Here is a 20,623-nt window from a genome sequence, read left to right as displayed (position 1 = left end):
TAATGGTGGAGTTGACCCTCCCTAACCAACAGCAAAACCAACTTAAGGGTCAGAAAACAGCTAGGGTCAGGTCGGGGGAACTTGTTTTCCGACAAACGGAAGATCGGCAGAATGTTTGAGGAAACTGCATGAAAGTAGGTATTATTTCAGCAATTACATTTGTTGCCACATTTACTTATAGCTGTACTATTCCAAGATTTTTTTTTAAATATTATATAAAATAATGTACAGAGCCACATATTAAAGAATGGATATTTATTTTTTCAAATAGAGAGACAAACTTTGGATCATGAAACAGATAGTACAGTAGAAGAGGATAAAACGTGTTATGGAAAGTGACATTGCTTTCCATATTGCCTGTGATTCTGTTCACTGAATTTATTAGTAGTTCTCCACCCATTACCGTCTCAGGAGTCTCCTGAATTCCCTGAAAGAGTTGCATAGCGATGTTGCGGGTGCTCATCGCTAGCCTTCAGTATTGGTTGCTTCTGTTTTTTCTGTGGTATCAGTTTTAGATCCATCATGATGGCGCTTCTCTGGGGCCTGAAGTTCAATTTCATGTTGTTTGCTGGCTGTTTGTTGTAATGCTTTGACCTTTTCTTTACTAAACTGCTTCTGCAGCAGCACGATGACAGCAATGATGAAGAAGTAGGAGCATCCCCTTAAACATGTGGTCAGGCTCAAGAAGATAACTCTGAAAACAGGACACCAAGGTTTTTGCACAGACATCCAAGGTTTTCCAAATGTGAGCTTTAGGACTTTGTTTAGTAAATATCCAATAAATGGGCATTTAAAGACGTTATAGGCATTAAATGCCTTTTCCCATATTTGATACTAATAAAGACAATGGCATGTAATTACATACACAAATACACACCTGTACATATCTGAGTCGTACATACGACAGGCTCCTCGCCCCCCGCACTTCTTCATTCCCCATTTTAAACACGTTGAGTCAATGAGAGCTCCAAAATATACCGGAGCAGGAATACCACCTCAAGAAAAATATTAGACATTAATGCAGATGCACAAAACATAATACTGTATGCATAAAATGTAAAATATTGTAAAGTGTGTATAAAGTAATACTGAATAGCATTGAACTGAATATTAATTGTACCTAGAGTTCGCATCACAAGAGTTTGAATACCCAGTGCCAGTGACTTCAGCTCAGGTGTAATGCATCTAAAAACACGTTATATACAGTAAATACATAACATACAGGGATGGAATTTGAATGCCTGAATTTTACATGGAATTTACATTTAATCTGTAACACGTTAGTTTGGGGAACACATTCACTATCAGTACACACTATTCACTTTTGCCTCAATAAACTCCTAATTTACTGTTTATTAATAGTTAGTAAGGTAGATGTTAAATGAATGGATTAAGGAATGTAGAATATGGTCATGCAGATTATGGCATTAATATGTGCTTTGTAAGTACTAATAAACAGCCAATACACTAGTAATATGCATACTAATAAGCAACTAATTAATAGTGAGAATCGGACCTTAAATCATAAAGGTCCAAATATCTAATATATAGCCAACTTATTAAATATTTTCACACACACACACACACACACACACACACACACACACACACACACACACACACACACACACACACACACACACACACACACACACACACACTAGGTATATTAGATATGTTTTTTACAATAGCGGGGCCGAGGACACATTTTTCAATCCTTTGGTCACTTTTTCAAAACTTTTCACATAGTTCTCCTAACCAAATTTCAGCTTTGCACAGCAGTTCAAAGCACTAGAACGTCCTGGTTGCGTATGCAACCCACCGTTCCCTGAAGGAGGGAACGGAGGACGTAGTCGACGCCGACTGAAATGGGATCTCGCTAGAGAGCCTGTCTTCTTCGAGTACTATTGAACGAGCCAATGTAATTGGCGTGCGTGATTCGCATCACACACTCCGCCCCCGCGGCGCGGGTATAAATACGGAAGTGGATGCACGCACTAGTTGCTTTTCGCTGAGGAGCCGAGAGTAACCCGGGGTCAGCGGTGGTCCAGCGGTAGTGGCAAGGGGACTACGTCCTCCGTTCCCTCCTTCAGGGAACGGTGGGTTGCATACGCAACCAGGACGTTCCCTTTCAGTCGATGGGGATCAACCATTGAACACGCCACTAACGCTGCCACCTTCCAGTGCCTAAACCAAAGCCTCCTGATGCCCCCGCAAACTTAAGGCGGGGAAGGACAGGGCTTAGGCCAGGGAAGTCACTGCTGTTCCTACAGGACCACTGGGAAAGCGTTCCCCGTACGTTGGAAGGAAGGGACGCTGCGGAAGCCACATCCAACCCAGAGGGAGGTAATGTGGAGAATACACATATGAACTGGGCGGAAACCGGGCAGTCTAACAGATGGAATGTCACTGGGGTGGCTCCAGCCTAAGACGGGGGGAGACACACCGGACAGTGACGGCAGAGAGACTCTGCCGAGGGAAGACACGGGCTCACCGCAGGGAGCCGTATCGTGGAAGAATACACATATGGGGTCACCGAAGGGACCGCAACATATGGACCCAGCCTAACACAGGTTCCACACTGCTTACGAGTGGTAGGCCTAACACCAGACGTTCCGCACGTCCGACGTCGGAGGGGTGTGGAGGAACTCAACAGGGTTCAATTTTAAGGGAACTCAACTGGAGTAGAAAGGCGCACGTATCCAGTCCATAGGAGGGGAATGGCGCAGCAAGCCGACACTTGAACCGGGCTCACGGTGAAACTGGCTTCATGAGAAGGGAGCCCACGGGAAGCAGCGGTTCAACTAGGTGTCGTCCAGCCCCCAACTCTAGAATCTGTTTAGCAAAGTATATCGTCAACGCCCAGGCGGAGCACTTTACACTCATCATAGAGGAGCTCAACACCTAAGTGGACATGTTGCATCTCGGATTTTTGCCGAAATGAAGGCAAGCACTAAGTGCAACTTTGCATGGAAACAGCCTTCCCTCTCTGCTGAATTCCAACAGATATTTGAAGAGCTGGTCTGAGGTCTATGACTTGCATTCTGTACACGTCCAAGCGAACGGACAGAGAAGCCAGGGCTGGATCTGCCTCCTCCAGGGCAGCGCTTGCAGGCTCACCACCTGCTCCTATTACGGGAGAGGTAGGAACCTTGGGCACAATCCGAGCCGGGGTCTCAGCTTGTGAGAGTTAGCCGGCCCAGACTCCAGGCACAGTACGTTGACCGAAAGCGAGCAAGTCCCTACCCTCTAGTAGAGACCACGCGAGCAGGAGAACTGATATAACAGAATTTTTAACTCACTGCCTGCAGTGGCTCAGGGGCGGTCTCTGCAGTGCAGTCGCACCAGGGACAAGGCCCAAGAGGATAAAGAGGGACACAAGGATTTACAAGACCTTGCTCCTCAGGAACCTGACGATCAGAACGTGCTACTGCATACTTCTGCAACACGATGAGCGTCGTTTAAACACCGAGGCAACATCATTTTGAGGGTGAAGGAAAACAGCCTACTGCAACCCATTTTGCAGGAAAGAGAGCACTGAAGTGATCGAAAGCTTTCAGGATCTCCTCTGGAGAGAAGACGCACTCAACGACTAGGTTCCACTTCTAAAGGCGTAAGCAAGCTACCCAATTCTAGGGGGAGCTCGCAGAAGTGATGGTAACTATCACATGTTCTTGTGATAGCCACGTGAACCTCCACGTTCAGATGTAAGACCGCCCGGAATCTCCGGGGGAAGAACGCGTGTGCCATCGTGCCCCGTCCCCGAAAGAGTTTTCAGGGGAAGTCAGGAAGGCTGTTGAAGGGAACCAGGTCTAGTTGGGCCAATAAGGGGCAACTATGAAGACCTGTTCCTCTCCTGACTTGGCACGTAGGTGCAAGCGACGGGCGCAAAAGACAGGAGCATTGCTCAACACAACATGTGAAGATCACTGGGCTTCAGGAGCATTTTCTGCTCAGCACTTGGGTGTGACAAGTTCACTGAGCTTCAGGAGCATTCCTGCTAAACACCTGAGTGTGATAAACTCACCGAGCTTCAGGACCATTTCTGCTCAACACTTGAGTGCGAAGAACTTCACTGAACGACAGGAGCATTTCTGCTCAGCACTTGAGTGTGACAAGTTCACTGAGCTTCAGGAGCATTACTGCTCAACACCTGAGTGTGATAAACTCACTGAGCTGCAGGAGCATTTCTGCTCAACACTTGAGTGCGAAGAACTTCACTGAGCACCAGGAGCATTTCTGCTCAGCACTGCGTGTGACGAATTCACTGAGCTACCTGTGATGAACTCACAGAGCTACAGGAGCATTGCTGCTCAACACCTGAGTGCGATGAACTTCACTGAGTTTCAGGAGCAATTCTGCTCAACATGAAGAGTGATGATTTCACTGACTTGAGCAGGCGCAAGGCGACCATGAGTCGCAGTCACTTTTAGAAGGCTCACTGGGGTTAAACGCATTTCTGCGGGCCCCTGGGGCAGCTGAGGCCCAGTGTTTGTCCAAGGGTAGTCCGCTCGGTTTACCCAAACACTGGCGGAAAAATAAAACCGGGGGGGCAACTGAGCGGCCCCGGAATGGTCATGACCCAGCCGGACCCAGGGGATGGAGTCTCCACTTGCCCTGGCTATAACTGTCGTGAGGCTCGATGGCGGCACGATTGAGTAAGCGGGAGGAGTGGAACAAGGCGCTCTCAGAAGCGTCTGACTCCAAGGAGGAGGTGACGGGTGAGTTTGTGACATGCAGGGGAAGCTTGCGCAACGGTCGCAATGTCTAACAACTCGAGGCACGAATGCCCGTGTAGTCGGGGGTCGCCCAGGCCCCCGTTAAAACACGCCCTTTGTACATGGCCCCTCTGTTGAAGAGGGTTTGGCAGCAGACCGGGATGAACTATAGTCACACAGGGTGAGCTGCTCTGCCACGGTCACCTCGGGACTCGATCGTGAAGCTAGCGCTGAAGCGGTCACATATGGAGGAAGCCAAAGGCTGCGACTACCATATACCCCAGGAGCCTCTGAAAGTTCTTTCAGTGGGACCCTTTCTCACTTCAACACCAGCTGAACACATTCTCATTGGAGAGACATGTTGGACCGAGTACCTCTCCAAAACTAAGAAAGAGATACTCAGCCTGTGGGCGAGACTACTCTCTTCCAGTTGACCTGACGACCCAACGGGCTCTGGAGCACTCGAGGGGAAGGACACTGTACTGATACTCCACCCTTAGACGCAACACACAGGATGGCCTGCGGTGCGGGAGGTAGAGATCTGAAGCACATGTCTTTCAGGTCAAAGCTGCAGACCAATCTTGGGCCAAGATGGTCACGACCCACCCCCTAGTAGCACGAAGAACGAGTTTACAACTGGCCTTCGTACCGGCTGGAGGAGCGGCTATATCAAATCCTTCGCCAGCAGGATAAGATAAGCACGCACAAGTCAGGAGCACTGCTCAACACTCGGTGTGATGAATATCAATGAATTTTCAGGAGCACGTCTGCTCAACACCTAATGTGATGACTATCATTGACTTGAGCGGGGTAGCCGAGCCTGAGGTGGGGCAGCAAAGTAGAGAGAGTGGTGTTAGTGTGCTGTGCAACACTTACCTGTCTCCACAAGCGGCAGGGGGCGCGTGAGAAGGCGGATGACCGGGTCCTCGAACGCACCAAGCTGCCTGCTGGCGACCAAGGGGGAGCTGAGGGGTGTAAGGCTATACAGGGTCACACCCGCCAGACTGGCCCTCTTGGGACCCAGGAACAGATGAAATTGCTCTCTCTTTGAAGTGTGGGTACCGCTTGCTCCGCTTTTTTTTTTTTTTTTTTTTAGGGAGCCAGCGGCGGAACAGACACACACACAAACAAAGGCTCCACCCGGCCCTCACCCGGGGGGAGGGAGTGATCGTGCCACTCCAAGAGCATCTCATCCATTCCTGGGCGGCCCGCTCCGGAATGCTTTCGCTGTCGCTTGCCACCTGGCTTGGCAGCGCCTGGAGCGGGCTGGGCGTCTCTACTGCGGCCGGCTCCATGCTGAGGCCTGGGTGGAGGCTGCTGCGGAGGGCCAGCAGGAGCGGCGGCCGGAGAACGCCCACGGCGACGAGCAGGCGGAGGAGCTGCCACCGGCGGCGGGTGGAGGCAGCAGCTGGCCACCGGGGCAGGATGTGCCGGATGACCTCCGTCTGCGCTTGAGCAGCAGAGAACTGTTTGATGCAGTTCTCCACCGCGTTGCCGACCAGCCCAACCTGGGAAATTGGGGAGACCAGGAACCGAACCTTGTCCGCATCCGCCATACCAACCAGGCTGAGCCAACGAAGGCGCTACTGGACCACCAAGGTGGACATCGCCAGACCGATCACGCACGCTACGACACCCGTACCCCGGAGGGTGAGGTCGGATGCAGTGCGGTGCTCACCTATGAGCGCACGGTCTGGATTACCCTCGTGCATGCCATGGGTGCCCTAGCCTGCAGCAACGCCATGGCACGCAAGAGGAAGGGGCTTGCCCACAGGCTTTGTAAGCTCTGCCCGTCGGAACAGACGAAACTCACAGGCCTTAGGGGGGAGACGAGGATCCCCCCAAAAGGCAGCGGCCGCCGGACACAGGTGCACCTGTGTCGACAGACCGCTCCAATGGAGGGACACCTCGCAACCCTTCACCGTTCCTCCATCAAGGGTAATGAGGGGGAAAAGCTATTCAGGCAGTTTCTGGCAGAGAAAGATGCTGTTCACCACCTGATAAGCTCTCCATGCATTTCGGGAAAGAAAGGCGCTGGGGCGGCGAGCTGAGAACCAGCGCGGCCCGCCCCAAGATACCAAACTCCAGATTCCAACCGAGACTGCACGGGACACGGTGGAGGTTCCACTCGAGCCCGGCAGCCTCGGCGGCCAGTTTCAGCATAGCTGATAATTCTGGATCCGGCTCGGGCAACATTGAACTCCCGGAGGGAGACAATGCAGCCGAGTCATCATCTCCAGAAGTCAGCTCACCCTCCGATGCTGCAATCGGCGTCCTGTCCTCCAGGGGAGCCCCGAGTGAAACCGCTGGCCCACCCATTACAGATGGACCAGCAGACAACACAGGAGGCTCCAATGGTTGCAGTGGAAGGGAGGAGTGAGGAGCCCCCAGGGAATGGTTACCGGGCGGGACATCCAACACTATCCTCCGGTCACCCATCCCACACAGCACCCGAGGGTGGGGCATGGTAATGGGGACTCGCTCTCCGCGAACGAAGGCGAGTCTCGCCCTCAACACTGCGACAGTCATGTTCCCACAGTGAAAACATGAGCTGTCCACAAAAGCTGTCTCAGCGTGCTGTAAGCCAAACACGTGACACAACAGTTGTGACCATCAGAGAGAGACAGGGAACGACCGCACCCAGAAACGCACGGGCGGAATGACATCTTGAAAAAGACGCAAACGCACCCGTGTTGCTCTTTCAGAAAATAGGACCGTCACCAGTGCCGGAGCACACAGGGGAATGACCGCGGCAACACTGAACAGAGAACTGAAACAGTGAAGCACTCACTTTTCCGCCCTCTAACCAGCCATCAACACACACAAACATTTAGAAATTTGTTGCTGTTAAAACAGCAGTTGAGAGCTCAAAGCTCGCGATCACCGCTGCACTCGCGCTGTAGAACACCAGCACTGGGAGAGTCTTCCTGAAGAATACCGACACACTCGCTCGTTGTAGACAACAGCACTCTCAGAGACATCAAACGATCGGCTCCGAAGCGAAAGGCAACTAGTGCGTGCATCCACTTCCGTGTTTATACCCGCGCCGCGGGGGCGGAGTGTGTGATGCGAATCACGCACGCCAATTACATTGGCTCGTTCAATAGTACTCGAAGAAGACAGGCTCTCTAGCGAGATCCCATTTCAGTCGGCGTCGACTACGTCCGACGTTATCGACTGAAAGGGAACTACCAAAACACTTCATTCATGTCTCAGATCAACTCATATGTACTTCCATAACGCTGGCAAAGATTTTCATTCACCAAAACAAAGTTTGTCACTCATTAAACAACAGTCTAAAAAACACTAACAGGTACCATTATGCAATGTTTTCTTTTGTAAAGTTTATTCACAAAGCAAGAATGACACTCTCTATTGTTTATAATTCACTGCAGTGCGTTACATGGTCTATGTTTACATTGTAGTATAAAATATTATATATATAAAGTTTTCCCCTTTTGTATACTGTAATGAAATTGAAAGACTAACACCTGTGTTCAGCTACATCTAATTGTTTTGAAAGTATTTCAGTTTTTAGATTCGGAATATATTTCGATATGGTATTACTGTAGGAATGTAGCAAATTGCTTATGTTTTGAACTTAAGTTTACCAGTTTTGAAAAGAGTATGTAAAGGTGCAAATTCTTCTGTAGGTTCGTAGAGTTTTGGTGGTGTTTGTGTCTAAGTGAGAAAAGAATTCATGTAAATTGAAAGATGAAGAGTTTAGCCTAAATAAACTGCTGTTGTGGTCACTGTGAAGAGATTTAAAAAAGTGACCTATATAAGTATCAAGAAATGTGTCATAGCGGTTGAAAAAAAACAAAAAAAACAAAAAAAAATACAATTGCTGCCACATTCTTGCCTTACCAAAGATCACTAAATCAATTATATCCTGGTGGTAACTGACCGTATAGTGATCATGTATCCAGGAGTAGTGCCCAGAGAGCTAATGAAGGAGCTGAGGACAGTTACAGCCATGTAAGAGGTGAAACTCCGGGTACATACTGACCCACGGGGACACTGGCCCAAAGACACAGATCTGCTGCCCTCTACTGGTGAGGGGGTTAAGACACAGCTGCAGTTTTGGAAAACCTGTGATAATCAAACGTAAACGAGAAGAAAAAAATACCATGTTTGTTCAAATTACAGTATGTAAAGGAAGGCTTGCAATACTCCTTGGGTGCCTTGGATTTAGAAAAAAGAGTTTGCGAGAAAAAAGTTTTAGGTAGATCCAATTATACTCGAGATACCGTGTTTTTGCCTTGTCCAGTGGAGGCGGTGCATCCTGCCAAACAGGGTGAAATGTATGTAATGCCACTGTCAGAGCACACAGGATCCCATTCAGACGTAGAGCAGGAACAGTTCTGGTTACACTGAGACATGAGGGAGCGCTCATCATAAGATGTATCAGGAGTCCTGGGGAGGAATTCTGAGATTGGTGATTGTTTCCAGTTTTGAAACAGTGGCTTTATATACCGGCTGAGAGCCAATGTTCACTTATAATAGTGGTTCTCAATTGTGTTTTCAACTTATTGGCTGCATTAGAAATCGCTAAAAACAGTATGTGACAAAATAAGTATGTCCGAATTCTCTAAACTCGTTAAAGAAAAAGTACCTGGATTACCTACATCTTCCGGCGAGTTTCTTAAGTGCGCATACGATGGACTCTTTACTATCCCTTGAGGCCACCATAGATGATTTATGAATGGCATCAGAACTGATGCTGGTAGGTTACATGATAATGAGAACATGATGAATGTAGAATGTCCATATTAAATTCATACTACACAGATTCATACTACAGAACATACTTTTTTAGTGGTCGTGAAATAATTGCTTATTTAAAATCAGAGTATGCGATTTTGTTTCATATATTGTCAATGATTTGAATGTGAGGAAGTAAATTAGATTTGAGAGTGTATTCCTCCACACCCCACACATTTTGAGAACCACTGACTTACAGAGGTGTACAAACATTTTACCCATTGTAAGACACAGTGAGCCCCGCCACAGGCAAATTGTCACACTTTGTGCCGAAATGGAGGAGGAGGAGAAGGAAGGAAGAGAAGGAGGTGATGAAGGAGAGCTGAGCCCCTGCCACAACGCTCAACTTGTATCTTTTCATTAACAAACCACCCAAAAATATTCCCACGGCAACCACAGGCAGGATCAGGACACCTGCGGGACATGACAGGTCTTTAGTTTCAATTAATGTCAAGCCTGACAAACTTCGCTGTATGCTTGGGTTTCTTGGGTTCGGTGTGACAGATGAATCTGCACTAAAATACTGTAACTGAATTTGACAAAAGATATGAGAAGTCAAAATAATTATTAAAAGTTTGACCTCAGATGACATGTTGAATCATGTTTTAATCTTTTGTCATGCTTTAAGGGACTAAAGCACATGTAAAGTAATTTATTTTTACTGTAGTGTGTTATTCAATAGTGTACATTTAAAGTTCATTTATTTGAAAATGTACTAAACTGCAAGTTTATCATTACAAATGGGTAATTAAAAATATATTTAAACACATGTTTCATAAAAAAATGGGTATTAGTCTACCATAAATGCTTGTCAGTACATTTGAAAAAGACAACAGAAGTAATTATGAAATTAAATATGAAGATGTACTCAAGTCCTACTTAAGTGGGTCAAAAAGCATTCTAAAGTTCAGCTAATTGCTTTTAATATCAATTAAATAAATGTAAATTGATTTGCAATTAACATTCAATCAATGGTTCAAAAACATTACATTCAGTTAAAAACTTGTAACAGATTTTAAAGTTATAAGTCCTCTTTTTTAAAAGTATGCTGAAGTGTATTTATCTTAAAATTAATGAAATAGAAAATATATACTGTAAATAAAATTCCATATATAAACTGTAATAACATTGAGAAAAATTACAAAAAGTTTGCTTGTACAATAATTGCTGCAAAAAAATCTGATTTGCCACTAAACACTAGTATTTTATTCACTAGGTGTTTCTGCCTAAAAAAGCTATTTGTAGTATTATTATTTTATTTTGGTATATCATTTATATATTGTTAAATATAAATCTACAATCTAAATCTAAATATTACATTGAAATACACATCTTAAATTTATATTTGGAATTCAAAATGGTAGGGGTTGTTCATAACCCCAATTAGGCACCAGACCATGAACAAAACAATCAACGGCCTGGACATTTACATGAAAAGACGTCTTACCAATAAGGAAGTTTGCTCTGGATGCAGACTGGCCAAACTGTTGCTCCATGTATTTGGCTTTGAAGGTGAGCAATCCGATGAAAGAGTTGAACTTCAAAACAGTCCCACACAGCAACAGGAAGTATGCAGGAGTGCACAGTAGTTTTTTCAGGGAAGGCAGGAATCCTTAACATTTACAAATAGAATACAGAGAGTGAGATTTGCATAGATGTTAGCTTAACTTCAGTTAAAACATGTGATCATCTTTAAGACCTGTTTTAAAGGTCTTACAAATTAGAGTGAGTCCTGGTGAATTTATTAGTTTTAAAGAGAGAAGGGAAAAGGAATAGAAAAACAAATAGTTCAAACAATACTGCATTTATTACAATGGTGGAAAGAAGTTGCCTTTTGCAATGTCGGACAGGTTCATTGAGTTTGTGATTGGGAGGACAGGTTGCTCTTTGTTTCCCTGATCCGTGGTAGAGTTTTCCGTCCCTTCCTCTCCTTGTTTGGTTAAAGACCTGGGCAGGAACCAAAAAGGAACACCAGAAAGTAGTAAGATGGCAGATGACACGAAGAAGCCCAGCCACCAAGCGCCGACCCAGCGCGCATCCTGTGGAGTAATGGTCACACTGTCTGCAGGAGAATGAGGGAATATATATATATTAAATGTAAAATTGTTACAGCTCTGAGATAATAATTTTATAATCTAATGAATTCACCGGGATACAAATTGCATGGTCTCACTTTATATTAGGTGTCTTTAATCCTAATTATTATGTACTTATTATAAAATTAGACATTTTATACAATTAACTTATTGAGCACATGCATATTGTTCTGCCAAACTCTAGCCAGGCTGTGATACAGGTATGTTTAAGAGATGGTTTAGGGATGGTGTACGGACAAATATGTAATTACACGTGTAATTACAAGCTGTACACACAATTACATTGTAACTACAATGTAACATTATATATATATCAAACACAAATGAAACTACATGAATACACACAGCACTGGTGACATTAATTAAACTGGATGCTTACCAACACTGACAAATCCAATATCCACATACAGTCTGGCACACATAGAGCCCAGTATGAATCCAAACATGGGACCCAGCAGCATAATGGTCTGAAGACATGCTAAACATCAAAACAGAGTTTTTAACTAAATATTTCCAGGAGGGAAAAATATTATTTATTGCGCTGAGTTTGCTCTTCCCCTGGTGAAAAAGTATATTTAGTATATTTTAGCATACTTTATACTTTAGCAGAATATAATTGAGTGCGAAGTAACTGTAATGTTTTTGGACACTTTATTGCGCGTTAATTGCAATTAAATGAAAATGTATTATAGTTTAAATTTATAATAAATGCAGTTAGCTGAACTATACGTGTAATTTCATAATATTTACTTCTTTTGACTTATGAATATTGTTACATTTACAACATATTGTTACAATTGGTACACTTACAACAAGTGGCCTTTTTATTTCAGTGCAGTTTTTGTAAATATATTTAAATATTTGAAGTACACTACAAGTGCACATTCAATACAATTAGGCACTATTATTTTTCCCGAGAGTTTAAAAGCTCACAAACACAATAGCTGACATGCAGAGAAAGCTATAAAATGTATGTGGATGACATAATCCAGATATTGTTTTTTGTTGTCCTAATGTAATTTATACTTCTACAGTATGCTGTAACACAAAAGAGTTTCTGACCTCTAGTAAAAAAAAAATTATAAATACAATCTCCAAATTTTACTTACAAATGTAAAATGCTGAGTTTTCTGCTTCTGCAAAGTCATCAATATAAGATATGCCGAGCGGTGTGACTGGAGTCTCTCCGATTCCTCTGAGCGCATTACCCAAGAACACATAGATCCACATACTAGATCCAGGGTCCTTCACGCAGTCTAAGGTTAAAAAGGTAGAAATCATATCCATGAAGTACTTTCAGTGTGTGTTTGTGATCATGGTCAACTTTGTTTTAATAGATTTTTGAAAGAATTGTATATGTTGAACTGTTTAACAATTGTTCAAATACTGAAACCTAAGACGGGTTATTATTCCTTTATGCTACGAGGCTGTTGAATGCTTGATTCTGATTGGTTGATGTATGTTCTAAGGTGTGCATTTATTTTTCAGGAAATGCACAGCTAAAATAGGCAGGTATGAATGTATTACAGTTCCATATCACTTCTCCAAGTTATTTCAAAAGTCCTTAAAGCCTACAAAAGCAAATTAACTGCGAAATACTGTTAGCGAACATCCCAATTTTGTTCACACTGCTGGAAGTAGCGTTTAGATGAATATGCAAATATGGGCTGTGTGCTTTCCTCTCTATAACAAAATAAGTATGTAACAAAATAACAGCAGTGAGAAAACAGCAGTTTAGAAAGAACGTGTCTAATCATAGTGATGTGGATCTGTTTGCACAATCTCATCTGGTACTCCAGTCAAGTTATGTCACTTGACTCTCACTTCACTTTGGAAAGCTGTTTCAAACTCCTGAATCGAACTCTAAACTACTTTAATTTTATGTTCGAAAGGATAGTAGTTCACAGTAGTTCACTTAAAGGATTAGTTCACTTTTTTTAAAAAACTTTTGCTGATAATTTAGTCACCCCCATGTCATCCAAGATGTCCATGTCTTTCTTTCTTCAGTCGAAAAGAAATTAAGGTTTTTGATGAAAACATTCCAGGATTTTTCTCCATATAATGGACTTCAATGGGTCCCAAATGGTTCAAGGTCCAAATGACAGTTTCAGTTCAGCTTCAAAGGGCTTTAAACGATACCGTGGAAAAGGTCACGCTTGACGTAAGCGGAAGTACCGAGTCAGTGTTTACAACTGTTTTACAATAGTGTTTACAGTGTGAGGAAGGAGGACCACACATGTAATATAACATATTCAAATGTCTTTGTGTCATTTTACCGTTTAAAATGCCCATTCCGTGTGTGTATCCTGGGTGTTTTAATATTAAAAAGGCTAAAAGTATACATTTGTAAACACTGACTCGGTACTTCCGCTTACGTCAAGCGTGACCTTTTCAACGTAATTGCGTATTATGTGCCGTCACAAACGCGTATCACAGAACAGAGCAAGGCGAGCATTTGTGCTTATAAAACTTAAACTTTTTTATTTATTTTTGAAATGACAGATCGTTTTGCTAGATAAGACCCTTATTCATTGTCTGGTATCATTTAAAGCCCTTTGAAGCTGCACTGAAACTGTAATCTGGACATTGAACCGTTTGGGGCCCATTGAAGTCCATTATATGGAGAAAATTCCTGGAATGTTTTCATCAAAAACCTTAATTTCTTTCCGACTGAAGAAAGAAAGACATGGACATCTTGGATGACACGGGGGTGAGTAAATTATCAGCAAAAGTTTTTTTTTAAAGTGAAGTAATCCTTTAAATAATATCAGGGTCTATATCAGGCTATGGGATAAAGCAGTTACCTGTTCCAATTGTATTAGAAGGCTTGATGTGTGCATTTGAATAATTGTTGGAAACCATGGAATACGGACAAGGAGATATACTGACAGTCTTGTTTAAAGAGCGTTGCATTACAGAGTCATACTTGTACCTGTAGGAGTATAACCGACAAGGAGAAAGAAAGAAACATGAGAAACTTTATAAGAAATTATAAACTAAGCTAACTGTGTTTAGAAATAATATGCATGTGTGAATGAATTTACCGCCCCATGAAAAAGTGTGGCAGTCCAGTGAGAGCTGAGCCAATGGCCATGAGGAAACAGCCCATTCCTATGAGCCGTGGTCTGTGCAGTCTCGCTCCAAAATGACTAACTGCTGCCAAAAAGAGCAGGTTACCTGCAGAAGAACAACCAGTTAATCAAGAAAATCAAAATACGCAAAGCATGTAAGCACACTTATTTTAGCATGATATAGAAAACTCCATGGTCCATTCACTGATCATTGTATTTTGTAACCCAGGCTCATTGAAAAAAGAGCCTGTGACAACATTACTGCAAAAATGACACTATGTTGCTTCTTGCACATTTTGTGACAATTGTATGGTGAAATATCCAGATAGTGGCGCTTAAAGCATGTTCAGTTTTATCCGAAACAGATGAACATGAAACTGACAACATTTTATTATATTGGTCGTCATGTGTATTATGGCAGTTTGGAAATGAAATGTCCAGTTAATGGTGGTAAAAAGTGTTTGAAAACAACGTTTGACCTACATTAAACCCTAGCTTAGCTTGCTTTTACAAGTCTTTTAGCTCTTTTATCATGAAGTACAATGCTGTACCACATGAACCTTGGAGTTTACAACATCAGAAAAGCTATACCTATGGAGATGGTTATGTAAGGAAAATGTATTACTTGTATTACTTTACAAATCATGCACTACGGTAAAAGTGGTTTGAGGTTATAACATAGAATAAAATGTTTTCAATTAGAGCCATGGTTTTCCAATAAGCCTATGTTGGTAGTTTGGACAATATATGGCACAGTAGGGGAAAAAACACTCAATTCAGATTTCTAGAATACAATGCGGCTTCCAGGAATGTTTTAAAATAAAATGTTAAAATACTTAAACCTTTTTTATTATTATTACTTAAACCTTTTTTATTATTATTACTTTTATTATTAGGCCATTTTTGTTGACCCATTGTGGGATCCTTATACAAACCCATTTCAAAACTTCCATCAACGAGGCCCACTGCAGAGCTGGAAAGGTCAAATCTCCTCTCAATCTGAGTTATAGCGCTTTTCATGTAGGTCCCACACAGAGTTTTGGAGAAGTAGGCAAAGGAGAGGGCCACAATGAAAATCTTGAAGAAAAGTTACAATGGAAGGAGAACTGATTTATCAGACTTGTGATAAATACTGTAGACAGTAATCAAATGATCTTTATTCACATTAAGACTCATTCAAATGACCACATACAGATTTTTTTTTTACACCCAAACTCAGTAAAGTACAAGTACCTTTAGGCTCGAGCAGCAGGAGTCTTTTGGGGCCTCTTTTTCTGGAATGCGAAGGTCTTGTTGGCTGGTCGGCTTTCCATTGTCCTCTGAAGTAGGCTCAGACATTTTGCTGCCATGATATTATCAAACAATTATATTTTAGTATTTTCGGTCAAGCTTCACCTCATTAGATTGTATTCTGACTTTTCTGCATTTCAGTTAATTTATGAATTAAGTTTAAATGTATGCTTATTGTAACTTTCCCTTATTTCTCTGAGTTTAACAGTTGCTTTATAAATCCTTATCCCTTTAATAATATTCACAGGGTAAATCCACAAGATTATAACCATGTACCTACAGCCACACATTGACATTCTGCTGACGTACATTCATATGTATAGACGAGACCGGACAAAGGTGAACTGAACACACACAGTAGTCCATTACAGATTTGCGCAAAACTTTTGAGATATTTTCTAAATGTAGATAAACTATTGCAAAATGACAGCGTTTCCATTAACCAATGTTTTGCGAATAAAACGTCATTTTTTTCCTCTCGCGATAAGTCATTCCAAGAAATCATGACAACAGATGTTGATAGGTTTATGTATATCCCAGCCACCGCACTAGCCATTATTTTTTAATAGAAAGCATGTTATCCTATCATTAATGGCAAGAAAAGCCCTTTATACTTGGAAGCAGCACAGATGAGGTGTTTCTTCCTCCTCTCTGCTTTAAGGTCTTGATAAATTGTGGCATTTCTTTGTTGTTTAGAATCCAGTATTCCGGCGATACTTTTGTCTTTTATGAGTTTAATAAAGAACTCTGTCTTGTCTTCTGTCAAAACATACCACACCATCTTTAGAGAGTGAACGACTTTTCCGTACGCCAGGGATCTGTAAATGCGAAAAAAAACTTTGCAGGTTTGCAAAATATTCCTTTTCCGAATTGCCTAAAAATATCCACCTCATGCGAGCCTAAAAACTAGTTTGCGATATATGGGATGTTTGGCTAAATTGTTTCCATTGGGCGTATTTTCATTTCAATTTCAATTTGCGCAATTTGAAGGGTACTGGAAACGCAGCTAGTGATTAAATACACAGAGAAACAAGGAGATTACAAGTGACAGCTGAATCTGATAATATATCAAATAGTAACTAAGGTGACATCTAGTGATGGGAAATTGTGCAAACAGTCCAAACAGTTTGATATTGTGACATCACGCCCACTTTACGAAAGGCGTGATCTTGTGCTGGCTGACGAATGGACGAGGTTTCCGTGGAGGACGGGAATCTGGGGGAAGGAATAATAGGAGGTCCAGTGTGGTGCTGATGGTTGTGTAATCAAGGGGGTGGCCTTGAGCATGAATGGGGCTCCAGGCTACAGCCAGGATGACGTCACACGGTGGCGCTACTGGAGGGAGGAGTCATGGTGGTGAAGGATACCCTGGGGATGAGCGGAGGTGACAGAGCCGATGGAGGTGGACAGACAGAGAGCCGAAGGAGTGGAGTGACACTGAAGGTCTCTGAGTCCATGACGAGCTGCAGAGACGACCCCCCTGGATGGAAACAAGGTACCGGAGGCCTGAGATGGAACTGCAATGACTGAAGGCTGAGGCACAGCTTGAGGGAAGGGGGAGCCAAACAGAGCCGGAGAGGGACTGAGAAAAGCGAACGGCCCGCAATCTGTTACAAAATGATGGCGATGTCTGAGCTAGGCAGAGCCAATGGTCCGAGGGAATCCAACACAGCTTAAAGCTCAACGGTTGCTGTTGGAGTCAAGGGAGGAAGAAGAGAAGGCGGAGGAGTTGGGCCGAGGTGGCACGCTGGGATCTGAGGCCGAAGGCGGAGGCATGGGATCTCCACGACTAGGGGTTCCAAAATCGAAACCAGCGAGTCCAAAATAAAACAGACGGGCTCGGGAGGGATTAATAGGGGAAGGGGTATTTCCTCTCCAAAATTTAAATAACTGTTCATAGAGCGGGCCAGAAAGGGACTCTCTGTGGAGGGAGTATGGACAGAGATTCATTATCTCCTCACAAACTGATGCAGCCAGCTTGCACACCCGGTCAGACACGCGAGGCACCTAGCTCCGGCTCCAGGGGAATGTTTAGCTCAGCGGTTCCTTTAATCGCTGGCTTCTGCATTGCGGTCAAGGCAGGCTATCTGTCTTCTGTGGGCTCATGCTGCTGCTCCTTGCCATCTGGTGGCTCATGGTTGGGCCAGGTGTCTTTGTGCAGTTGTAGCCTAATGTTTAGACAGGCGGACTTGTAACCCGAAGGTCGCAGGTTCGCGTCTCAGTACTGGAAGGTAGGTAGGGGGATTGAAGGAACAGCGCACTCTTTCACTCTCATTACCCTCAACTAAGGTGCCCCTGAGCAAGACACCAAACCACCAATCGCTCCTCGGGCGCTCCAGCAATAATGGCTGCCCACTGCTTAGGGTGTGTGTTCAAGGTGTGTGTTCAATACTCACTGCAGTGTGTGCTCTTGGATGGGTGAAAAGCAGAGCACAAATTCCGAGTGGCTAAACATCACGTCAATTTCATTTTCACTTTCCCTGGAAGTCCTTCCCTGGACAACTGTGCCTTTGTCGATGAAAGAAGTCGTACAAAGAAGACTTAACAAAGGCAGTTGTCCGGGAAGCTTGACTGATGTGCTAGGTCGAGGAATTCTGTCACATGTGCCTCGAGGGAGTGATTTCCCTGCTCAAGGCACAATAACAGGAACGAGGGAGAGTCCATGTTGACGGGAAAAATAAACATGAACGTACTGACACAAAACAAAACAAAAACACACCGTAATCTCTATATTGACACTTATGGGTCCGGTCTTCTTTCACAGCTGTGCTGCATACAAAGGCCTGAAGACGAAGATGAAAGGTTCAAACGGTATTTAATAATATCCACAGGGTAAATCCACAAGATTACAAGAAGGTACACACAATTGCATGTTGACGTTCTGCTGACGTACATTTACGAGTATAGAAGAGACTGGACAAATGTGAACTGAAGACACAGGGATTAAGTACAAAGACAAACGAGGTGATTACAGGTGACTCAGCTGATTGTGATAATGAATCAAATAACTATATTGACATCTAGTGACGGGAAACGGTGCAAACTGAGTCCATATGGTGATATTGTGACAGACATGTTTTTGGCAGTCTGGTGAGATATTTATAAATGGACACTGTCAGTATTAGAGATGCACTAATTTTATGTGCCAATGCTGATTACTGTACAAATATCAAAAGACATCTGCTGATACTGATAGTTTCTGCTTTATAAATCACTGATAATTAGTTGCACAACATCAACATAATTAAAAAAAAAACTGGGCATAATTGGGCATTGGGCATAATAGGGCATTGAGCGTAATTGGCCCTGCTCTTTAAAATAATTGGCCAATGCCTAATTTTTTGCTTATACTACACTATATGATTGGACGATACATTAGTGCATTGCTAGCTAATACAGTGAGCAATTAAATGCTTATTTTAAGAAAAAAAATGTGTAGGAGTTAAGATTCCGAGGAATTAATTACTAGCCTTTACCTAATTTCCTCAATTATTTCCATATTAATCTGAACATTTAATAAGATTCAAATAAATAGTTAGCACCATGTACATACAAAGGAATTTCTATATAACAAGAAGCTTTTAGTCAAATCCAAGTTTAATGGCCAGTGTCTCAAATTTCAAAACAGTTGAAACTTCATTCAAATTTAAAAGGAATTTAAAAAAATCATTACTCACCTTATATTTAAACTTTCAGAAAGACTGAAATATTCCAATCTATGCAGCAGGCAAAGGCTAGCTTCTTTTCTATTGCCCCATCTTCAGAATAGTTGAAGGGAAAGACAAATACAAAATTTTTTAATACAAATACTACCGCTATTACTACTATTACTACTTCTACTAATAATAATAATACATATATAAGAATAAAAAAACAACAAGGAAAAGCCAACCTCGTGAAACAGAGAAAGCCTTTTACTGTGTTTTTATGACTTAATCAGATAATCCTCTCAGAATTAGTTCGGTTTAAATCTCCCCTCCCAGTCAGAAACCCTTCAACCAGCCATTCATCTAAGGCAAAGAAAATTAAAGTTAGGAGGTTCTGAGAAAACAAAGGGACCAAGAGAAACAAATCATGTGCCAAAGTATGCTGTACCTGACATGGGCAGAGGGAATATCCTCCCAACTTGGAGAGAAGACGTGTTTCTGGGTCTCTGCATAAGCCTGTGGTTTATTCTCAAAGCTCATCCACACAAAAGCTCAGCACATTTCTATTCCAACAACGTGCCAGCTCAAGAGACACCAAAAGCTCAACACATGCTGCTAAAAGAGAGTGGTTTTGCTCCAAGAAAAACTTAGAACCTGATATTTTACAGCCTTCATTCTCATAACATGCATATATTTATATTGTTAGTTATTTTATTAAAATAGGGGACACCAGTGGAAGATTCATTTTAGTTTTTAGCTGCTTTTGCTGTGTACAGGTTCATCTAAAAAAATTAGCATATTGTGATAAAGTTCATTATTTTCCATAATGTAATGAAAAAAATTAAACTTTCATATATTTTAGATTCATTGCACACCAACTGAAATATTTCAGGTCTTTTATTGTTTTAATACTGATGATTTTGGCATACAGCTCTTGAAAACCCAAAATTCCTATCTCAAAAAATTAGCATATCATGAAAAGGTTCTCTAAACGAGCTATTAACCTAATCATCTGAATCAACTAATTAACTCTAAAC

At 42.8% G+C, this 20,623-nt stretch overlaps 1 protein-coding gene across 1 annotated transcript; it reads right to left on the bottom strand.

Moving 5' to 3' along the window:
* Window positions 1-240: 240 nt before the first annotated feature.
* slco1e1 (solute carrier organic anion transporter family, member 1E1) lies at window positions 241-19,691 on the bottom strand. The gene is made up of 15 exons (XM_077233946.1): window positions 19,617-19,691; window positions 15,883-15,991; window positions 15,585-15,726; window positions 14,623-14,755; window positions 14,383-14,510; window positions 12,688-12,834; window positions 11,958-12,056; window positions 11,314-11,544; window positions 10,930-11,094; window positions 9,701-9,896; window positions 8,969-9,134; window positions 8,626-8,810; window positions 1,121-1,185; window positions 878-995; window positions 241-694 (listed from the first exon to the last, which is right to left on the bottom strand). The coding sequence occupies exons 2-15, from the start codon at window positions 15,985-15,987 to the stop codon at window positions 466-468; spliced, it is 2,109 nt and encodes a 702-aa protein (XP_077090061.1). The 5' UTR covers window positions 15,988-15,991; window positions 19,617-19,691; the 3' UTR covers window positions 241-465.
* Window positions 19,692-20,623: the final 932 nt, after the last annotated feature.

Source organism: Siphateles boraxobius, unplaced genomic scaffold (genome assembly GCF_051911475.1).
Source record: "Siphateles boraxobius isolate OS27281-9 unplaced genomic scaffold, OSU_SipBor_1 19, whole genome shotgun sequence".
Classification (NCBI taxonomy): domain Eukaryota; kingdom Metazoa; phylum Chordata; class Actinopteri; order Cypriniformes; family Leuciscidae; genus Siphateles; species Siphateles boraxobius.
This window is presented reverse-complemented; position numbering and strand designations above follow the sequence as displayed.